The sequence below is a fragment of the Diceros bicornis genome, chromosome X, assembly GCF_020826845.1.
Source record: "Diceros bicornis minor isolate mBicDic1 chromosome X, mDicBic1.mat.cur, whole genome shotgun sequence".
In the NCBI taxonomy this organism is placed as follows: domain Eukaryota; kingdom Metazoa; phylum Chordata; class Mammalia; order Perissodactyla; family Rhinocerotidae; genus Diceros; species Diceros bicornis.
This window is the reverse complement of record NC_080781.1, coordinates 137,832,460-137,850,923: the sequence shown is the minus strand read 5'-3', so window position 1 is coordinate 137,850,923 and position 18,464 is coordinate 137,832,460. Positions and strand designations below refer to the sequence as shown.

At 65.0% G+C, this 18,464-nt stretch overlaps 1 protein-coding gene across 1 annotated transcript; it reads right to left on the bottom strand.

The window, feature by feature from the left end:
* Positions 1-1,156: 1,156 nt before the first annotated feature.
* On the bottom strand, positions 1,157-17,539 carry PLXNB3 (plexin B3). The gene is made up of 36 exons (XM_058534963.1): positions 17,475-17,539; positions 15,957-16,082; positions 13,107-14,147; positions 12,421-12,600; positions 11,774-11,902; positions 11,593-11,693; positions 11,016-11,148; positions 10,723-10,879; positions 10,525-10,633; positions 10,331-10,445; positions 10,064-10,189; positions 9,865-9,981; positions 9,505-9,598; positions 9,252-9,421; positions 8,877-9,028; positions 8,492-8,597; positions 7,621-7,751; positions 7,189-7,365; positions 6,904-7,099; positions 6,524-6,763; positions 6,277-6,438; positions 6,045-6,196; positions 5,781-5,881; positions 5,478-5,701; positions 5,140-5,318; positions 4,793-4,859; positions 4,199-4,526; positions 3,966-4,069; positions 3,785-3,878; positions 3,228-3,406; positions 2,882-3,042; positions 2,491-2,638; positions 2,209-2,273; positions 2,068-2,143; positions 1,879-1,953; positions 1,157-1,636 (listed from the first exon to the last, which is right to left on the bottom strand). The coding sequence occupies exons 3-36, from the start codon at positions 14,136-14,138 to the stop codon at positions 1,532-1,534; spliced, it is 5,685 nt and encodes a 1,894-aa protein (XP_058390946.1). The 5' UTR covers positions 14,139-14,147; positions 15,957-16,082; positions 17,475-17,539; the 3' UTR covers positions 1,157-1,531.
* Positions 17,540-18,464: the final 925 nt, after the last annotated feature.

Genomic DNA, 18,464 nt, shown 5'->3' with positions numbered 1-18,464 from the left:
GGCTGGCAGAGGGGCCCACTGAGTGCAGATGTGGCAGTGACCTGGTCCCCATGCTGAGTCCCCGCACTCCAGAGCCTGCCGAGGGGGACAGCCATGCAAGGACATGGTGGACATGGCAACCTGGTACTCAGGCAGAGCCCCACCCCACCCCCCACGTGCCATAGGGCACCAAGTGACACTTTTGGAACATTCTCTGGCTTCCTGCTTGGCCTTTGTGGGAGCCTTCCCTGAGGTGATTCCTCCCATTCCTATGGGTACCCCGTTCCCTGCCCACTCTCAGTCAGGTTCCCACTTTGCCTGTGGCTCTTTGACCCCTAAGACAGATGGGAGCCCAGTTCCCTCCTCTCCCTGAATGTGGTGTCACTGGGGGCCCTGGCTGGGTGAGGGTCAGAGGCCTGAGCTGAAGGCAACGCATTCCTCCCACCACAGGTGCCGGGCCTGAGTGGAAGCCTGGGAACCTGCCCATCCAGGACTCCCACGGTGAGTCTGTGTGCTCTCCCTCCCAGCTCCCTCTCTGCTCCAGGCCTGCGATCCCTGACTTGCTCACTGTTTTCACCAACATGTGCCCTCAGGGGTCCTCCTCTAGTGGAGAGCAAACAAGCCCACATCTCGACCGAGCTGTGACAGAGGGACATCCAGGTCAGGGAAAGCCCTCTGGAGCCTGTGACCTTGGGGCTGCATACGAGAGACCAGGAAGAATCGGGTCTCGAGAAAGGGGGTGGGTGGGTAAGCGGCAGCAGGATGGGCTGGAGACCCCTGTGGGAGAAAGGAGGGAGGCCTCGGGTGGCCAAGGGGCACCTGTGGGCTCTAGTGGGTTCCAGCAGAGGCTGCTGGGCACTTTTGCTCTTTAGAAAGATCACTTTGACTGCTGCCAGGAGGGAATAGAGGGGGCAAGAGTGGAGTTGGGAGGCCGGCTGGGGGCTGTTGGGGAGTCAGAATGAAAAGGAGGGGGCGTGGAGATGACTGTAGTTAGCCTAAGGTGGGAGACACTTAGCCCTGTGTCCCTGTGCCAGGAAAGAACTGGTAGGGTGGAGTGGGCATAGATGGGGGCGGGAGGACAGGGGCAGGGGAGGCAAGTGGAGGGAGGAGAGCAAGGCCTGGGGGTGCCTGATGACCCCATTTTTCCTCAGGCAGCAGAAGCCACAGCCATGGGGCCGAGGGGAAGGCCGTGCAGGGAGCACCTAGTAGACTCGCCGGGGAAGGCAGGGGCTTTTTCTAAAAAGACAGATTTCTATTTTATTTCCAGATGTGATTCTCTAGCAAGCAAATAAATACAGTGAGGGAGGGGGGAAGGGGTAAGGATGGCTATAAATTAGAAAGAAGCCCAGGTGGGGGAAGGAAGGGTGCGTAGGCGCAGGGAAGAGGCAGCAGGGAGCCCCCGGGCAGGCACAGCACCTGGCTGTGCCCCTTGCCCCCCCTGCTGGCCCCTTCTTGGTGCTGGCTTGATCCAGGGGTCGTAAGGCACTGCGGTGGTGGGTCCTGCTTGCTGCTCTCCAAGCTGGCGGCCTCTGGCACCTGCTGTGGCCCAAGCTCACAGGTCAGTCACCTTGTTCTCCACCAGGGCGGCGATCTGCTGTAGGCGGCAGGCCAGCTGCATCTTCTGGCCCACAGGGTCCTCCTCCAGGGCGCTGATGATCTGCCAGGGCAGAGGAGGGCACCCTGCTTGAGGCCTTAGCCCTCTGCTCACTGGCCCAGGGCCCCCCAGCTCTGCTTCCGTCTCAGCATTGGCCTGGGGATCCTGTAGGGGCTGCCCTGGGCCTCCCTGAGGAATACGGATGGAAGCCAAGCCCCTTCCGCCCTGCCCCCAGGGAGGTTCCTGGGGCCTCCCTCTGGGCTCTGGGGGCCTGCCCCTCCCCCCTGGAGTGCCCTGGGCCTCACCTGGTCGTAATACCTGTGGATGTGCTTGTAGAGCTCTTGTAGAGCTTCCAGGCAGTGGGGAGCAGAGGCATAGTTCTGGGGGCAGCACATGGGGGGATGAGGCCCCAGCCTGGGCCTCAAGCCCCAGGTCTCCCTTCTCCACTCTGCCCCCTAAATGTGGAGGATTGTACCCCTTGGACCATGCCTCACCCCAGAGAGCTCAGCCAGTGCCGAGTTCATCTCCTGGTAGCTCGCCGCAGAGCTCTGGCGAATGTCATAGTAGTATCTGGAGAAGGGGACACAGTTAGCGCGGGCAGCCCCCACCCCCAGCCGTGATGCCCCAACACCTACCTCTCTACCATCTGCTTGTAGCGGGGGATCTCCCGGGCGTAGAGCAGTTTGTTCACCGGGGAATCCTGCTCCGGGTCGGGGGGGTGGGGCGTCAGCGGGGAGGGAGTGGAGCTCCGGCCCTGTCACCCTGACAGCGCCACTAGGGCCCCATCCCCCTGACCTCCTGGCTCCCACTAGGCACCATCCCCCAGCCCCACCCTGCTCTGCATCGAGCCCCCATGGTTTCCCCATCACCCTTTCCTGTTGAACCCCCTGGCTGCCGCCAGCCAGCTCCGCTCTCACCCGGCCCACTTTATGCTCTGAGACAGTGCAAGAGTCGATGAAGGTCTGGGCGATGACGGCGAGGATAGCATCCACATTGTCCGACACCCGCACGTCAAATATGAGCCGTGGGTTCTTCAGGGTGTTCACCCAGAACCGCAACAACAGGCTGGGGACACAGGCCGTCCATGGGCATGGGGCCTCACATCATCAGCCTGGGCCCCAGCCCAGGATCCCCATTCCCTGGGGAGCTGTACTGTGAGCCCATGCTGGGGGCAGCCAGAAATCCAGGGTGGGTGCCGCAAAGCCTGGGTTCCTGTCCTGGGCCTGCCACCCCCGCTCTGGTAATGTCCTTGTCCCTCTGGGACTCCATGTCCCATCTGCTTGGGGGCAGGGGCAGCAGCCGAGGCACCTATTAGTCTTCCAGATGTGCAAGGTCTCCGGGTCCTCAATGCCGTGCTTCTCTGCCAGCTCATCCAGGAAGTCAAACAGGTACTTGACAGCGATGGGCACGGGCCGGTTCACGCTGAGGATGGCCTGGAATGTGTCATCCACAAACTTCTGTAGTGTGCCCTGGAAGGCAGGGGAGGGGGCTGGGTGACGAGCAGGATGTGGGGCCCTCGAGGTGGTGGCCAGCCCCAGGCTCTGTCAGCGGGTGGGGCCGCCCCTCTGCCTCTCAGGGCCATGCCCTCTCCGCAGCTCAGTTGGGGCCCCCTTGGTGAGCCTTCCCCGCCACCTGGCTCCCCCACCACACTGACCTTCATGGACAGCAATCGGGTGAGGTAGATCTCCGGAATGGCTTTGGCCCGTGCCCGCTCCCGTTCCCGCTCCCGCAGGCTGCTGCGCCGCACCTTGGCCCCTTCTGGCTCCTCGGTGGCTTTCACCAGGTGCCAGAGGCGGACCCCACCCTCCTCACTGTCCTCTGGCATGGGGATGTCTGAGGGCACAGAAGCCCACCTCAGTCCTATGCCTCTGCCCCCAACCCCACGCCACTGGCTGAGGATGCCCAGCCCACTCACCTGGTGGGGTGGAGCAGGGTGGGGGGAGCCGAGAAAGTAGGGCAGGGGAGATGTGGAGAGGAGGGTGGCAGCCCAGGGACTTGCTCAGCCCAACACCCCACTACCTTGGAGCTCCCTGACCAGGACACACCGCTGCCCTCATCCACCCCAGGCCCTTGGCTCAGCCTGGAGCTTTGGCTTGCCCGCTGGCAAGGTGGTGGGGAGAACCAGGCAAGGCAGATGGCATCCCCAGGACTCCTGCCGGCTCGCCTCAAGGTCCTGGGGACAGATGAGTGCGTCTGGGCTGCAGGACTCACTCTCCCGTGAGGGGCAGCTCTGGGCCAAGCTCTGGGAGATGGCACCTCCATTGTGCACCTGGGGGATGAGCCCCACTGTGGCTCCATCCGGGACCTGGCGGGGAGGGGAGGAGAGGCTGGGCTCCTCCCCTGGCTGATCCAGAGGCGGGGGCCCGCCCCCCGGCCCATGCCCACCCGGCACCTTGTAGTGCTGCAGAGTGTTGAGTCTCTTCCAGTGGTTCTGGGTCACCGAGGTCAGGTCCTCGTCTGACAGGGTTAGGTGACCAGCCAGGCCCGAGCGCCACTCTGGAGGGACCCAGGGAAGCCAATCAGCCCAGAGCCTGTTCCCCAAGTCCGCCATTTGGAGCAAGGCAGAGCTGAGCATGGAGACGTGGGAACAGGCCCAGGCAGGGAGGAGGGGACGGGCTCTCTTACCAAGATCTAGGGCATGCACTGAGGGCCTCTGGGAGAATGGGGTGCCCTTGTAGACTTGGTCCAACACCTTCTCCTTGACCTGGGTGATGGTGTCCGTGTCGAGGACCCGGGCGGGCACGCGCTGTGCCGCGCTGCTCCCGGAGGCCCCGCCAGCCCCGGGGCCCACCAGCACCATTAGCGTCAGGGGCCGGAACTCCACGTCCTCCCGCAGCAGGCGGCTGTTGTTCAGGGTCCGTTTCGCCTTGCCCGTCACGGCGTCCACAGGCCCCTTGTCCACCTGGTACTGGATAGCCCGGAGGAGCATGTACAGCGGCTCACCAGCCACCTCCTGCAACCATCAGGATGGGCCAGCGTCAACCAGGAGACCGGCATGCTGTGCGAGGCTCAGGGGGTGCAGAGGGTTCAGGGAGGGGCGGCCGGCTGCACAGAGCGGGGGCGGACAATGGCAGCCGGCCTCTGCCTCACATCCAGCCCCCTCACCGTGCCCTCATGCCCTGAGGCCCCTGGGGGAATTTGGGCACAGGTCTGTGACGCCCCAGCCTCACAGCCCCCAAAAGAGCGAGGGGAGCAGGTGCCGTCCAGGGCGTTCCTCACCCTCAGGAAGGCGTAGAGACAGATGGACAGCCAGTTGGTGAGCAGCTTCTCCACCATGGTCTCCGTCCTGTAGTGAGCAGGCCCCATGTCAGAGATGTGGTGTTGCAGGGCCACCCTGTCCCTGGGCTGAGTGGGCAGCGGGGGGATGGCAGAGCTTTGCCGCCTGTCAGCCCTCTGTGCCCAGGTCCCTGGTGAGGATGCCTGTCTGCTTCCTGACTGGTGGCTTCTGTCCTAGCCTGCCTCCTGGGGGTTCCTGGCCTCGCCCACCTCAGGACAGGGGGTTGGGGGGTCAGCTCAGTGGGAGCCACCACCCCTGCTGCCAGGACCGTGGTCAGGCTGAGGCCAACCTGCGCAGCATGAGCTTCGGGTTCTTGTGCACATAATGGGCGGCCAGGTCGCCGAGCAGTGTCCTCATGATGTCGGTCAGGTACTCAAGCTTACTGTGCAGCACCAGGGACAGCAGTGAAGCCACATGGCAGCGGTCTCGCTGGGAGAAGCTGGGCTGCTCCTCCAGAGTGTGGATGAGCTAGGCGGGGGCGGGGGGGGGGGCTGGCGCTTACTCTGGGAAGCCCCATGCCCCGCAAGTCCTCCCACCTTTGTGCCCACACCTGCCACCTGGCCCAGCCTGTGCCCAGCCCTAGCTCCTTGCCCCCTGAGGCACCCTGCCCACCCATGTGGCCCTCACTGTGAGGAGGAACAGCTTGCTGTTGAGCAGATTGGAGAACTGAGTGAGGCCATGGCGCATGGGGGCACGGCGGCTCTCTTCCCCGGGCCCCTCGAGCACAGGCTGCAGTGGGCAGCCGCCATGTCCAGGGAAGAAGACGCGCTCGGCATATGTGTGGTAGTCCAGGAAGGGGATCCCGGTGGCCTCCAGGTCGCTGCTGAGGTCGGTCATCTCAGTCATCAGGTCTGTAGGCCAGGAGCCACTGAAGTGTGGGCTCAGGCCCGGGTGGGCCCTCTGCCCCGCTCCCCACCACCCGGTCCCCACCTGTGAACTCTTTGCGGCACTGGTCACCCACGCCTATCTCCAGGTTCTCTAGCTGCACCAGAACCTTCTGGTAGTCCCGCAGGGCCTGCTTGCTCTTGTGCCTGCAGCCCAGGGACCAGGTGTTAGCCACAGGTCCAGGCCTGCCTGGGCCAAGGCCACCAAGCTGGGATGGCCGCCTGCCCTGAGGCCTGCCATGGGGCGCCCTTTCCAAAAGTGGAGAGGGAAGTTTTCACAGATGTGTGCATGGTGGGGAGGGCCCCTCACCTGTACATGAGGGTGAGGAGTAGCACGGCGGCGGTCAGCACGGCAGCCCCCACGCCCAGGCCCACCTGAGCCTCAATGGGGAAGGCAGACAGCACGGGCTCGGCCTCGTATTGGACGGGGCCCAGGGCCAGCCGCACGTTGCCCATCTGCACCTGGGGGGGTGGGGCTCCTGAGTGCGGGCCCTCAGTGCTCTGCCCGACCACCCACCCGTGCACCCGGGGCCCAGCCTCACCACAAACTGTGGTAGGGTGCTGGAGCCATTGGTGGGCTGTGGGGCCTGTGGGGGCGGCTCACAGTACAGGTGGGTGAGCGTGAGCGTCTTCACCAGGCACTCGCCATCGCCGATGTGCACGCGCACCTCCTCTTTGCTGATCCCCAGGTTGAGTCCTTCACCCTGGGAGACAGACCAGGGCCCTGAGCCAGGCCGCCCAGCCTGTGCCCACAGCCCCCACACAGAGCCAGCTGGCTGAGGCCCTCACCTCCACGTCCAGGACATTGCCTGGCTTGAGGCGGTAAGGGCGGGTGGGCCCCTCACGGCTGAGGGGGGCCAGGCGGGGGTTGGGCTGGTATAGGAAGTCCTGGCCCCCGTTGGCACTGGCGAAGTCCACATGCACATTATCCAGGGCGAAGAAGACCCTCTGGGGGCGCGCCCCATCTGGCACAGCGGGGCTCCAGCACAGAAGGAGGCTGGACGAGTTGACAGAGCAGACAGTGGAACACTGCAAGGCAGCCGGGGCCAGGACGAGGAGGGTGAGCTGGGGCTCCCCTGCTCGCTCCCAGGGGCACAGCGTTCCGCCCCATCCTCCCTTACTGGGCATGGCCCAAGGGCAGATCTGCTGCCTGCTGGTGGGGGACTCACCTGCAGCAAGCCCCCTTCAAGCTGGATACAAGCATGGGGGGCTGCAGCAGGGGCCCCGCAGCTCCTCCTTGGCATCAGGTCCCGGGGCTGGGCCCCCGCAGCCTGCACCTCCACCACTGCCTCCAGCCACACAGACAGCAGGGGCCTCCGCACCACGTTCAGGCCCGTGCCCCTGACTCGAATTAGCCGCCCGCCCCTGTGCCAGGAGAGTAGTCAGCAGAGTTGGGGGGTGGCAGGCAGTCCAGTCCAGCTCCACCTCCCCAGCAGGGTGCACGGGCTCCTCACCCCCGGAAGCTGACACTGGGCTCTGCCACCAAGAGCTGGGGGTCGGCAGTGTAGCGGAAGGGGCTGGTGAGCAGCGTGCGCTGGGCATGGCCGAAGACCACGCGTACCACAGCTTCTCCTGGGCTGGCCTGGGGCATGGTGTGGCACACAATGGCCTCAGGACAAACCGGCTCCTGGCTGCAGAGTGGGGAGGGGTCTGGCATCTTGGGCTCTAGCCTCAGTCCAGCCACCCCACAAGTAGCCCGTTTTGCTTCCCTCGACAAGGGCAGAGACTATCAGGGTGGGTACAGCGGCCATTTCTCTTGGACTTTGATGGAGGCCTTAGGGAGCCCCGAGTCTGCTGCCCCCACTACACACGGGACACTGAGGCCTGCAGGGAGCACCCCCAGCCAACAGCAATCGGGCTGGAACTAGAAGGAGAGAGATACTCACATAGGACAGGGCTGGCCACCCACAAAGGCGCTGATGTTGCCTCCTGTCTGGAGGTGCTGCCCATGGATGGTGAGCTGGGTGCCCCCTGCCTGGGGGCCCCACTGGGGACTCAGGCTCAGCAGGACGGGGTCCTGTAGGACAGGGCAGGCTGGGGCAGGCATGGCAGCCCGGCCTGGTGCTTCCTCACCTTGGCTCCAGTGCCCAAGGCCCTTGGGCTGCAAGATGCAGGCCCACTTCTCAGCTCTGCCTCCTGGGCCACAGCTGACCACGCCCTCCTTCCAGAAGCCCTGTGCCTGGCTTCTGCAGCCCCTCAGTTCTCCTTCCAACTGCCCTGCCCCACCAGTGTGGGGGTCTTCTCTCCTCACTGTGTCTCTGCCCCTCGGGATGGCCTCCTCCTGTGCCACGGCTTGTACCTCCCAGGCCCCCCAAGCTCTCAACCCCGAGATCCAATTGTCTCCTTGGGGTGCTGCATGTGCCAAGCAGAACTCCTGATGCTAACCCGCCCCTGCCCCAAATGCTCCCGCCCTCGGTCTCCTGGCCCCAAAAATGACCTCAGCAGGGGCCGAGGGCTCAGGCTAGTGCGTCTCCGCCATCTCCATGCCTGCAGCAGCCAGGCCTGCAGCAAACTCCGACAGCTCTGCATCCCCACCCAGCCAGCCCATCACTGCTGCTGCTTCTGCTGCCTGCCTCCCCCCTGGCCCGCTGCTGCCCTGCCCGCCCTCCTCTGGGGGGCCTGAATGATCACGGATTACGTGGCTTTCCTCCTGGACATGTGGCAACACTTCCTACCACCTCATCTAGGTGTTTGTGCCCTCCTGCTCCTCCCTTGTACTAACCCCTTCGTGGAGACCACCCCAGGGTGGGCACTGACCTGGTAGGTGAAGTGCTGGGTTGAGATGCCTGGTGGCCGACTCTTAATGGCCACTTGGATTGGCCCCACAGTGCCGTTGGGGGCAGGAGACGTCACACACACAATCCTGGGAGCAGAGGCTCAGTAGCTGCTTTGGGGCCGTGAGCCGGGCCCTTCCCCGGTGTCCAGCCATGGGCCACCTGCCAGCCACTGCCTGGAGCCCGCCCCCTCCACCCCTCCCACTGCCAGCTCCCCTCCTCTCCCCTCCCCTGGCTCATCTTCCTTTGACGCATCTGACCCGGGCCCACATTTCTTGGCTGCCAGCCTCCCTTCTCTCTGGGTGGCCGGTCTCTGAGGGCCTCCCTGGGAGGGTGTCCCTCCACCCCTGGCCTCCGAGATGCCTCACCGGGCAGAGGTGCGGTAGAGAGAGGGGTCAGGGCTGCAGGGCTGGCCGGCCACGCTCACCGCGTCCCGCACGTCGGCAAAGTCCCGACCCAGGTTGGAGCCCAGGATGGTGAGGGCCAAGCCGCCCTCGGGGGGGCCGGTCAGGGGCTCGATCTGTGGCAGGGAAGGATGGTGATGGGATCCCCCAGACCCACACCCACTCTGCAATGGGGGGTGCCCGGCCAGCCGACCAGCCTGAGGTGGGACAGAGCTGCTAGGGTGAGGCTAGGACAGTGGGGGGCAGGGCAGGGGGTAGGGGGTGGGAGGAGGAGGGGGGAGGCTGGGCCATAGGGTAGGGGTGGGGGGGCAGAGGCCTGGGTGGGGGCTGGGGGCTCACCGTGTCAATGCTGGGCGTGGGGCACAGCAGCTCCACAGCCCCGGGTGGGCACAGTGGCCCATAGCGACAGGTGGGCTGGCCGTGGCTGCACCACAAGCAGCCCAGGCTCCTGTTGGCCGCCTGGCAGTGGCTGCAGTCAGGGTGGCCCACGGCACAGTCATACAGGGTCACTAGGGAAGGTCAGACAGCACACTGAGGTACTTCCCCTCTGCCGCGTGCCCCTCCTTGCCTGCCCTCCCACCCCCGGGCTCACCATGAAGAGGGCGGGTGTTGTCCAGCCGCTGGCCTTTGCCCCAGGTGACATAGATGGGCACTGGAAGCTCCCGCTGGGCCATGGAGGGATGAAACTGTGGGTGGAGGGTGGGATCAGGCCACTCCTCCCTGGATGGGTGTCATTGTTCAGTGCCCACATCTCCCACCAGACTGCACACCGAGGGCCTGCACAGAGGCCTCGTGAGTGACAACAGGTTGAGGAGGGCGAGCCTCTGAGGGCCTGGGACAAGCTGAGAGGTGAGGGGGGAGGCGGGGGGCATCCAAGGGCTGCAGAAGGCATCCAGTGGCAGGTGAGGCTGTAGAGCCATGGGGGAGGGGTGGGGGGGCAGAGGTGGCCCACCTGCTGGGCCTGGCAGTAGATGAGGCTCGTGTCCCCAGCCATCTCTTCCAGGGAGGCCGGCAGCTTCCGTAGTTCTCCCGGTAGCTCCAGCCAGCAGTGGTAGGAGGCAGGGAGGCCCTGGGGGTGGGTACTGTCAGGACCCTGGACACCATCAGCTACCCCTCCGCTGTCCCTGTCCCCTGCCCACCAGACTGCTCACTCTGAAATGTTGAAGGTTCCACACACGCAGGGCCAAACGGCTCTCCCAGCCCACAGGCACCAGGACAGGACCTGCCAGGCCTTCGACTTGCGGACAAGCCCCTGGGCCACGCTCCTGGACGTCCACCTGGGGAAAGGAGACCCCTTAGCCCTTCAGAAGTCGAGGGTCGAGGGGCCTTGGCAGGGCATAGGGTGGGACAGGTCTGCAGTAGCAGTGAATGTGCTGGATGACCAGTGGGAGGTCAAGCAGTGGAGGGAGTCCACCCACCTCCTGGGCACTGTAGATGGTCCTCTCGCCCTCCGGGCAGTGCTCCCCGTGCACACAGTGGCTGCTCTGGGGGCACCAGTGGCACCGCCAGAGGCTGCTCACACAAGCACGGCACCTAGAGGAGCAGGGGACTGCTCAGGCTGGGCACCGTCTGGGGTCACCACCCCTCCCCAGCAGCCAGGCCCTGCACTCACGGGGCAGCCACCTCCAAGGCCTGGACAGCACTGCAGTCATAGAAGGAGAAGTTGGTGGCAGCCACGGCCACATCCTCAAACATCAGGGCCAGGGGCAAGGTGATGTGGTCTGGGAGGGGATGGTGGTGACAGGGAAGGTCATGTGGCTCCTGCCCCTCTAGCTCCTGCCCTGGCCCCCCCGCCCCAGGGGTCCCTCACCTGTGCCTGGAGGGTTAAGCGGCAGCTGGTCTTGGGGAGGGGTGACACAGGCCACGTGGGGCCCTTCCACGTGAGCCAAGCTATCATAGTCCCCAAAGGCACAATGAAAGTATTCATCCATGGTCAGGGTGGGCAGCCGAGGGACAGACAAGGTGACCTGAGACACGTGTGAGGAAAACAGAGCAGGCAGGGGCTTCTCGGGGGGTCCACCTTGCCAAGGGAAATGGAGCCAGGGCAGAGTGGGGTGGGAGAATGGAGGAACCCCCCCAGGTGGGCAGTGGCAGGCGCCTCACCTGGCCCTGCTCCTGGCGGGGGTGGTGGGCCGGCAGAAGGCTCTGGACGTGCAGGCAGCGGCTATCCTTCTCATAGCTCCACAGCCACTGGTTTGGCTGGGCTGCCCGCCCACATTGACCCTTGCGGGTACACCTGCGGGGCGGGGGCCCATCAGGTCACTACGTGGGTCTCAGGCTCCCCGGGGTGACTGGCAGCAAGGGGGTTGGGAGAATGGCTCAGCTGGAGTGCAGTGAGCAGGAAGCGGCCAAGCACAGAGGGCTGCGCCGCCAGTGCACGGGCTTTGGTCTTGACTGTGAGGGAGGGTGGGGCCGCTGCTGCAGATCTGACTTAGGGTTGCCATAAAGGATTCCTGGGGCTGCCGCATGGAGCCTTGCCTGGAGGGGAGCTGGAGCAGGCTGGGGACACCTGGGTGGGGCTGAGGCAATGAGAAGTGTTGGGAAAGGGGTGCCAACCAGATTCCTGGTTCAGTGGGCTGGGGCAGGATTGGAGGACTCAGCAATGGCCTCGCGTCTCCACCTCAGGGAGCCGAGTTGGCCCCCTGGCATGCCTAGAGCTGCTTCCGGGTCCCGCGCTCACCTGCCCTGGAGGATACACCAGCCACACAGTGGGTCCCGGGCCTGGAGGCAGCTGGTGCAGTCAGAGGACTGGGGGCAGTCTGCCACAGATACCCGGTCCACCTGGACAGGGAGCAGGGGAGAGAAGTGGAGGATGCCGGGACTTGTGCTCCGTGTGCCCAGCCCCCAGGGACAGCCCTCACCTGCTGGGCAGTCAGGATGTAGAGGTGGCTGCCACTGCTGTCCACCAGCAGGTCCGGGCTGATGGCTGAGCCTGGAGGCCCCACCTGCTGGGAGTGGTACACTTGGCCTTGGGAGCCGTTGAGAAAGACCTGGGGGGACCACAAGGACAGGGCTGGGCTCTCAAGATGGCCACAGGCTGACCATGCAGGGCACATGCTCTTTTCTTGGCTGGGGCTCCCAGAACATCCCATTCCATAGAGGAGGCAGGAAGTGTGGAGGCTGGAGTTTACCTCAGAGAGACTTCTGGGGCCAGGCTGGCTTTGAGGACCAGGTACTGCCCGCCCCTCCCCCACCTTGACTGTGGGTTCCCACTATCGGCTGGAGAAGTTGGGGCTGCCCAGGAGGCTCCTGGGCAGTCATCCTAAGCCACGCATCTGGGAGCCAGAGCAGGAAGTGGTACCCAGCCAGCCATCAATGTGTGGCATGGCCTTCTGACCTGCCAGCAGGACACAGGCTGAGACGCAGAAGGCACCTGGGGCTTCCCTGAGCCACTGCAGGGCCGGGACACATGCAGTCAGGCCAGTGAGGCTGAGCCAGCCCGGCAGCGTAGTGGCTTCGGAGCCGGGGGACCGGCGCTAGGGTGGCCCCTCCTTTGTCAGGCCCTCACCTTATGCAGCCGGCCCTGGGTGTCCCCCAGGAAGGCTATTGTGTGCCCATCTGCGTGGAGGGCTGTGATGGCGCTGATGGGCTGCCCGAGCTGCAGCAGGGGCTCGGCCTCCAGGGGCTGGAGGCCAGCGATGGGACTGGGGGTGTGCTCATCGCCACAGGGGTACGACTCGGGGGAGTCCTGGACGGGCAGAGATTGGAGAATCAGTTCCCGGAAAAGGCAGGAGATACCTTCCCCGGGCCCAGAGCAACAGTCAGAGGAGGACAGCCAGGTAGCCAGTGAGAAGAGAGCAAGGCAGGCTGGAGGGCAGGGCCAGGGAGCCCTGGGGGACCGGGGGCAGAGCGATGAGGCCCTGATCCCTGTGACAGGACAAGCAGAGAGAGAGAAAGCCTAAAACAAACAGGCCAAGAGCAGCTAGGAGGCTTGGAGACCAAGCTGGCCCCTCCTTGACGTCCTCTGAGAGGTCACGGGCGACTGTCACCTGAGAGTGTCTAGCCGCCCACACCCGGGGACTACATGCTGCAGCCCCTGCCCTGCGCTGAGAGATGCCACGGGTCCATGGAGGGGCAGGGTCAGAGAGGCAGGCCAGGCAGGAGGAGGCAGTGAGAGGAGGCCGGAGCAACCACCAGAAGGTGGTGCGCGAGGGCTGAGAGGGCAGGTCTGGGGTCTAGGGCCCAGCCACTCACAGGGGGCAGGGTGACGCAGCGGGACGTGACACCGTACTCCACAGTGGCTTCCTCCACGCCGCTGGGGCCCCTGCCGCCTGCTGTGTAGCACAGGCGCCGGGCCTGCTCCATGGTCCTGTCCAGCTCGGCCAGGGGAAAGGCGCACAGGGCCGCCTGTGCTCTACTCGGGCCCGCGGCAAATGCCCCTAGCAAGGTGCCCGGGGTGAGGAAGGCAGCATGGACGAGGCCCTGGCCCCGGCAGGTGAGGGGCACCTCCACATAGGAGTACAGGTTTGCGTCCCCCAGACAGACGCGGGCCACATAGGAGCGGTACTCAGCCTGCTTCCGGGCCCCGCGGCGGCGGAAGACGAAGTAGGCGGAGCGGGCGTCGGCGAAGGCCCCCACATAGCTGTTGTTGTAGTCGGAGAGGTCGCCCACCACGAGGCGGCCCAGACCCTCGCTAGAGAAGGGCTGCGGCCCGGCCAGCTGTCGCACGCTCAGGGGCGGCACCCCTCCCGACAGCTTGCCCGCCAGGCCTCTGGCCACCAGCAGGAGGTCGCGGCCTGGTGTGGGCACCACCAGGCCCACCGTGGCCACTCCCAGGGCATTGGCAGCCACAAACTGCCCATCGCCAGGGTCCTCAGCCTGGTATAGCACCTCGGCCACGTCCTCCAGGCGCCGCTTCTCGCATACACCCTGCCGCACCTGCCCGCAGGCCACCAGCTCCTGGGCCCGGCTGCTCACTAGCAGCAGCTGGTTGGCGTTGTCGGTGAGCCGGGCCTGCGGGCACTCAGCCGGGTCTCGGAAAGGCACGCAGTCGGGACTGTCGAAGACAGGGCCGGTAACCGCCACTGCCTCGAGCTGCAGCGCAGGGCTGAGCTGGAAGAGGCGGTTCACGGCGCCGACGTAGAGCGTGCCCCGCCCCGGCGCCAGCGCCAAGCGGTTGAGGGTGGTGTTGGGCGCTGAGAAGCGATGGGCCTGAGTCGGGGGCGGCGGCGGGCACAGCAGCAGCACGAGCAGGAGGTGGGGGTCGAAGGGCGGCCAGGGATCCATGGCAGGGGCCTGGGGGAGAGCAGAGCTGCAGGAGGCTTGGTGGGCCGGAGCACTGGCCACCCCACACCTGCCGGGCAGAGTCAGGGCAGAACAGAGGGGGTGGAGAGAGAGCGCCAGAGAGAGAGAAGCATCGAGAAGAGAGACAGACATAGAAAGGGAGGGAGAGAAGGACAGAGAGGCAAAAAGCAAGGACAGAGAGAGACAGAGGGTGGAGAGGAGCAAAGAGAGGGACAAAAAGAGCAGGGAGGGAGGGAGAGAGAGAGACACTGAGAGGAGGGCAGGATGAGGGCGAGGCAAGGCTGCAGAGGTGGTGATGAGGTGATGGGGAGAAGGGAGGGGTGGGGAGCCTACAGACAAAGGGGAGGGGGGCAGGAGCCCAGGGAAATCGGCGAGGACATGGACATGGACCAGGATGTGAGAGAAGGAAAGTCGGTGGAAGCCATATCTGGGCGGGGAGGGGTCCTGTGCCCACCACTCAGACAAGAGAGATGGCATGGAAGCAGGAGGAGGGAGGCCCCCGTGCAACAAAGGGGGACACCCGCAGCACAAGGAACAGCAAGGGCAGGGAGACACCCCAGGGAGAGAAAACTCACCCTGGGCAGCCAGGGCCAGCTGCAAAGAGGTACCCTCACCAGCAGGGAGAGGGTGTGCTGGAGAGAAGAGAGAGAGCCAGGGAGAAACTGAGGCAGCCAGAGAACTGTAGGCGGAGACATAGATGGACACTGCCTTGGCCTGCCTCAAAGATGGCAAGGAGTGGGCGGCCTGAGCCAGGGCAGAGGAAAAGATGGTCAGGCCACAGAGGGCTGGGAGGACCCCAGAGTGAGTGGGGTGGGGGGGGATACCCTGGTCAGAGCAAGGGTCGGGGGAGAGCTGGGAGCCAGCCAGAGTGGGGACTGGGGAAGGCTGAGGGGCACCAAGAGACAACACAGGGTGCAGGGGTGGCAGGAGGGCCCTGCCCCATGGGAAGTGTTGATGTGGAGGGGGGTGAGAGAGAAAAGAGAGGGGACTGAGAAGAAGACAGCCAGAAAGAGAGCTTGACTGACTTGAAAGAAAGTCTTAGCCAGGAGCAAGGCATGGGCACCCGTCCTCACCCATTCAGAGCCATTCGGAGCCCAGACTGGAGGTAGCTCTCATGGGCCTGGTGGGGGCCTGAGGCTGAGCCCTGAGGGGAAGGGTGGGGGCCCCAAGCCTCCAGAGGAGGCTCTGAGTGGGGCTACTGCTGTGTCCCTCCACCCTGCTGCCCAGCTGGGAGCCATTAGCAGCAGCCCCTGCCCAACAGCCTCAGGGTCCAGCTGGCTGCCTAGGTGACCAGGCAAGAGAGACACACAAAGAAAGAGACGCCACACCAGGCAGAGCCCCTGGTCCTTGGCAGTCCCTCACTGCTCCCTCCTTCTGACCCTGGGCGCAGAGCCACAGACAAGGGGACAGAAGCCAGGTCCTAAGTTGAGCTAGGGTCCTGCACAGCTGGGCTGGTGGGCACACACCAGGCAGGAACAGGCCCATGGTCCCTCAGCATGCTGGAGCCTGCCAGCAGAGCTGTAAGCCTGGGCCCTGGCGGTATGCAGGCAGGGGCAGAGCTCTGAGGAAGGCCCCCAAGCCCCTTATCTCAGGAACACAGACAGGAAGGTTGGGCCCAGCCCGGGGACAGGGGCATTTCCTCTAGACCCGGGATATCAGCAGCAGTGTCTGGGGCGTGGGGGTGAGGGGCCGCAGCCGGGAGCCACAGCACCTTGGAGCCCCATGCCCAGGCTCCCCGGTGCTGTTTCACCTGCCCTGCTCCTCCAGGGACATCTTGGGATGAAGGACCCAGGCACTTACCACCACGGAGGGGAGCAGCAGAGGGCTCTCTCCCAGGCGGTGTGGCACCGAGGGAGGCGCCTCTTCTCAGTTCAGCTGCCCCAGGGCAGTGGGGACGGGCCCAAGTCAGCTGTGGGGGGCATTGTCCTGAGTGGGAGGGAGACAGTCGAGGCGCAGCCCCATTCACGCTGGCCTCGGCGGCTGGGCTCCACGACAGCTGGCAGCTTTGTCAGTAGTGGCCGGGCCAAGGCAGCCCTGCCTCCACCCCAACAATGTCCCCTTTGTCCAGAGGCCCAGGCCAGGGGCCCACTATCTGGTGCTCTTACCCCCACCCGGGCTGTTCTGGCCAGGGGGCTCCCTGCCACTCCCCACCCCCAGAGAGACACCCCCTGGGATCTGAGGACAAAGGAACAGAGTTTCCTCCAGCCAGAAAAATAAGACCCACACAGCCAGTGCCATGCCAGCCAGCATGCTCCTCCCCGTGTCCCCCCCCGGTCCCTGTGAAGGGCACAGGGTAGGCCCCGGCGCCCCCATGGGAGGATCAGGATGCTGAGCCCCTACAATGGCAGCCTCAGCCCTGGGAGCCCTGGTGCTGGGCTGAAGTGCCAGTCCTGGCCCTCAATGCCTGCCTTTGTCCAGGCTGGGGGCAGGGGAGACCTTCTCCCCCCACTCCCCCCACCCCTTTGGCCTGTAATAAGACTGGCCAGAGAGGAAGCGATGGGACTGTCCCATCTAGCCCCACCCTGGGGGACTGGCAAACTCATGCCAGGTACAGCAGGGTGGTAGTGGGCAGTGCCAGTGGAGGATGCTGCTGGAGGGGGCTGAGGCAAAGAAAATGCACAGGAGAAGGTGGGAGGCATGGTCCCCGGGAACCCAGCCCTTAGCTTCAGGCATGGCAACTGTTTGCTGGCTGTCACTGACCCCCACTCAGGGAAACACCATCGCAGGATGAGCCTAGACCCCCCTCCATGCATGGGGTGGGGTAGGGGGTGGGGAAGAGTGTGGTGGCTGGCAGCTGGCTCCCCTGCCACCCTCATAGGTCACCATCTGCACACCAAGTCAGCAGAGCTGGGGCTCTGGGGCCCCTGGCAGGGCAGGGGCAGGTGCACTTGGGTTGGGGTTCCAGCCTTCTCCACGGTGTGGTGCGGGGCAGAAGCAGGCTCCAGGGTGAGGTGGCAGCAGCGGGGCTCACTGCCACCTGGCTGGGCCGGTTGAGTGGCTGTGGGGGCAGGGAGCCAGGCGGGCAGCCTCCCTACCCTGTGCCCTGCCCCTGGCCAGCACCAGCTTCCCATTTGGGGGCAGAAGCCCCAGGTCCTAACTCCCAGCTCCAGGGCTACCCGATGGCGGGGGCACCATGCCTCCAGGCATCAGGAGGTGTCGTCATATGGCTGGGGCTGGTGCCTGAGGGACTTGGCTCGATCCAGGATAGTCGGCCCTGAGGACCTCTGGCTTCTCCCGACCCCAGCACACCCCGAGGCGGCGCCCCCCACCCAGCGGCCCCTGTACCCCATGCCCTCACCAGCCCTAGCTCCTGCCTACCTGGGCAGGCCGCCGGCAGCAGCCGAGGAGCAGCTGGTGGTGCCAGGAGTGCGTTCCAGCGGAGCCCCAGCCTCCCTCCCCACAATGCAATCGTGCCCAGCGCGACTCATCCTGGCGAGCCCAGCCGGGCAGCGCAGCCCCTCCCCGCCCGCCCCTTCGCCCTACGGCACTAGGCAGGGCGCTGCTGCCCCCTGCTGGCCTCGGTGGGCACCTGGCTGGAGCAGGTGTGGGTGGGCAGTGCCCTCCCATCTGGTGGGCAGGTGGGCTTTCTATAGCCTTCCACGAAGTGCCTACTGGGTGCCAGGCTTGAGCCTGGAGCTGGCGCTGTTCAGAGACAAAGCCCACCACCACCTGCCCCAAGAGTTACCTGGGTCTTAGGGGCAGACCTACTTGCCAACAGATGAGGCCCCACTGCCAGGACAGCCCATCTGTGGAAGGCACTCTGGGGCACCAAGGAGAGAGAGTCAAGTCTAGGGGTGCTCAGGGCACCAGGGAGGCTGACCTTGAACCACACAGTGCTACTACTGCTGGCGTCCTCCTGCCATCCCGGGTTGGTCTAAGTGTTCTGTGCATGTTATCTCATCCAGTCCTGCAGGTGGCGTGTCCACGGGGGCGGGTTTCCCCCTGCCTGGAGCACAAGCTTGGTCAAGATGGGCCGTGAGGGTGCAGAGGGCAGCAAATCAGGGAGAACTTGGACTTACCTGGCCATGGCCTTGTAGACAGCTTTGCATTTTGACAGGCACAAGCTGGTAGCCCTGGGGTGGAGAAGGTGGGGAAGCCTGGACCGGGGGTGGCTGTGGGCATGGAGCGAGGTGGATGTATTCCAGACAGGCTCTTGGGAGGCAGAATCCTGGAGACTTGGTGTTTGCTGGGATGCAGGCGACAAAGGCAGGAAAATCCAGGAGACTCCTGGGTCATTTCTGCTGGGGCATCACTCTCTATGGGGCAGGCAGTGGGGGGAAGGACAGGAGGACTGAGGGACCCACAATG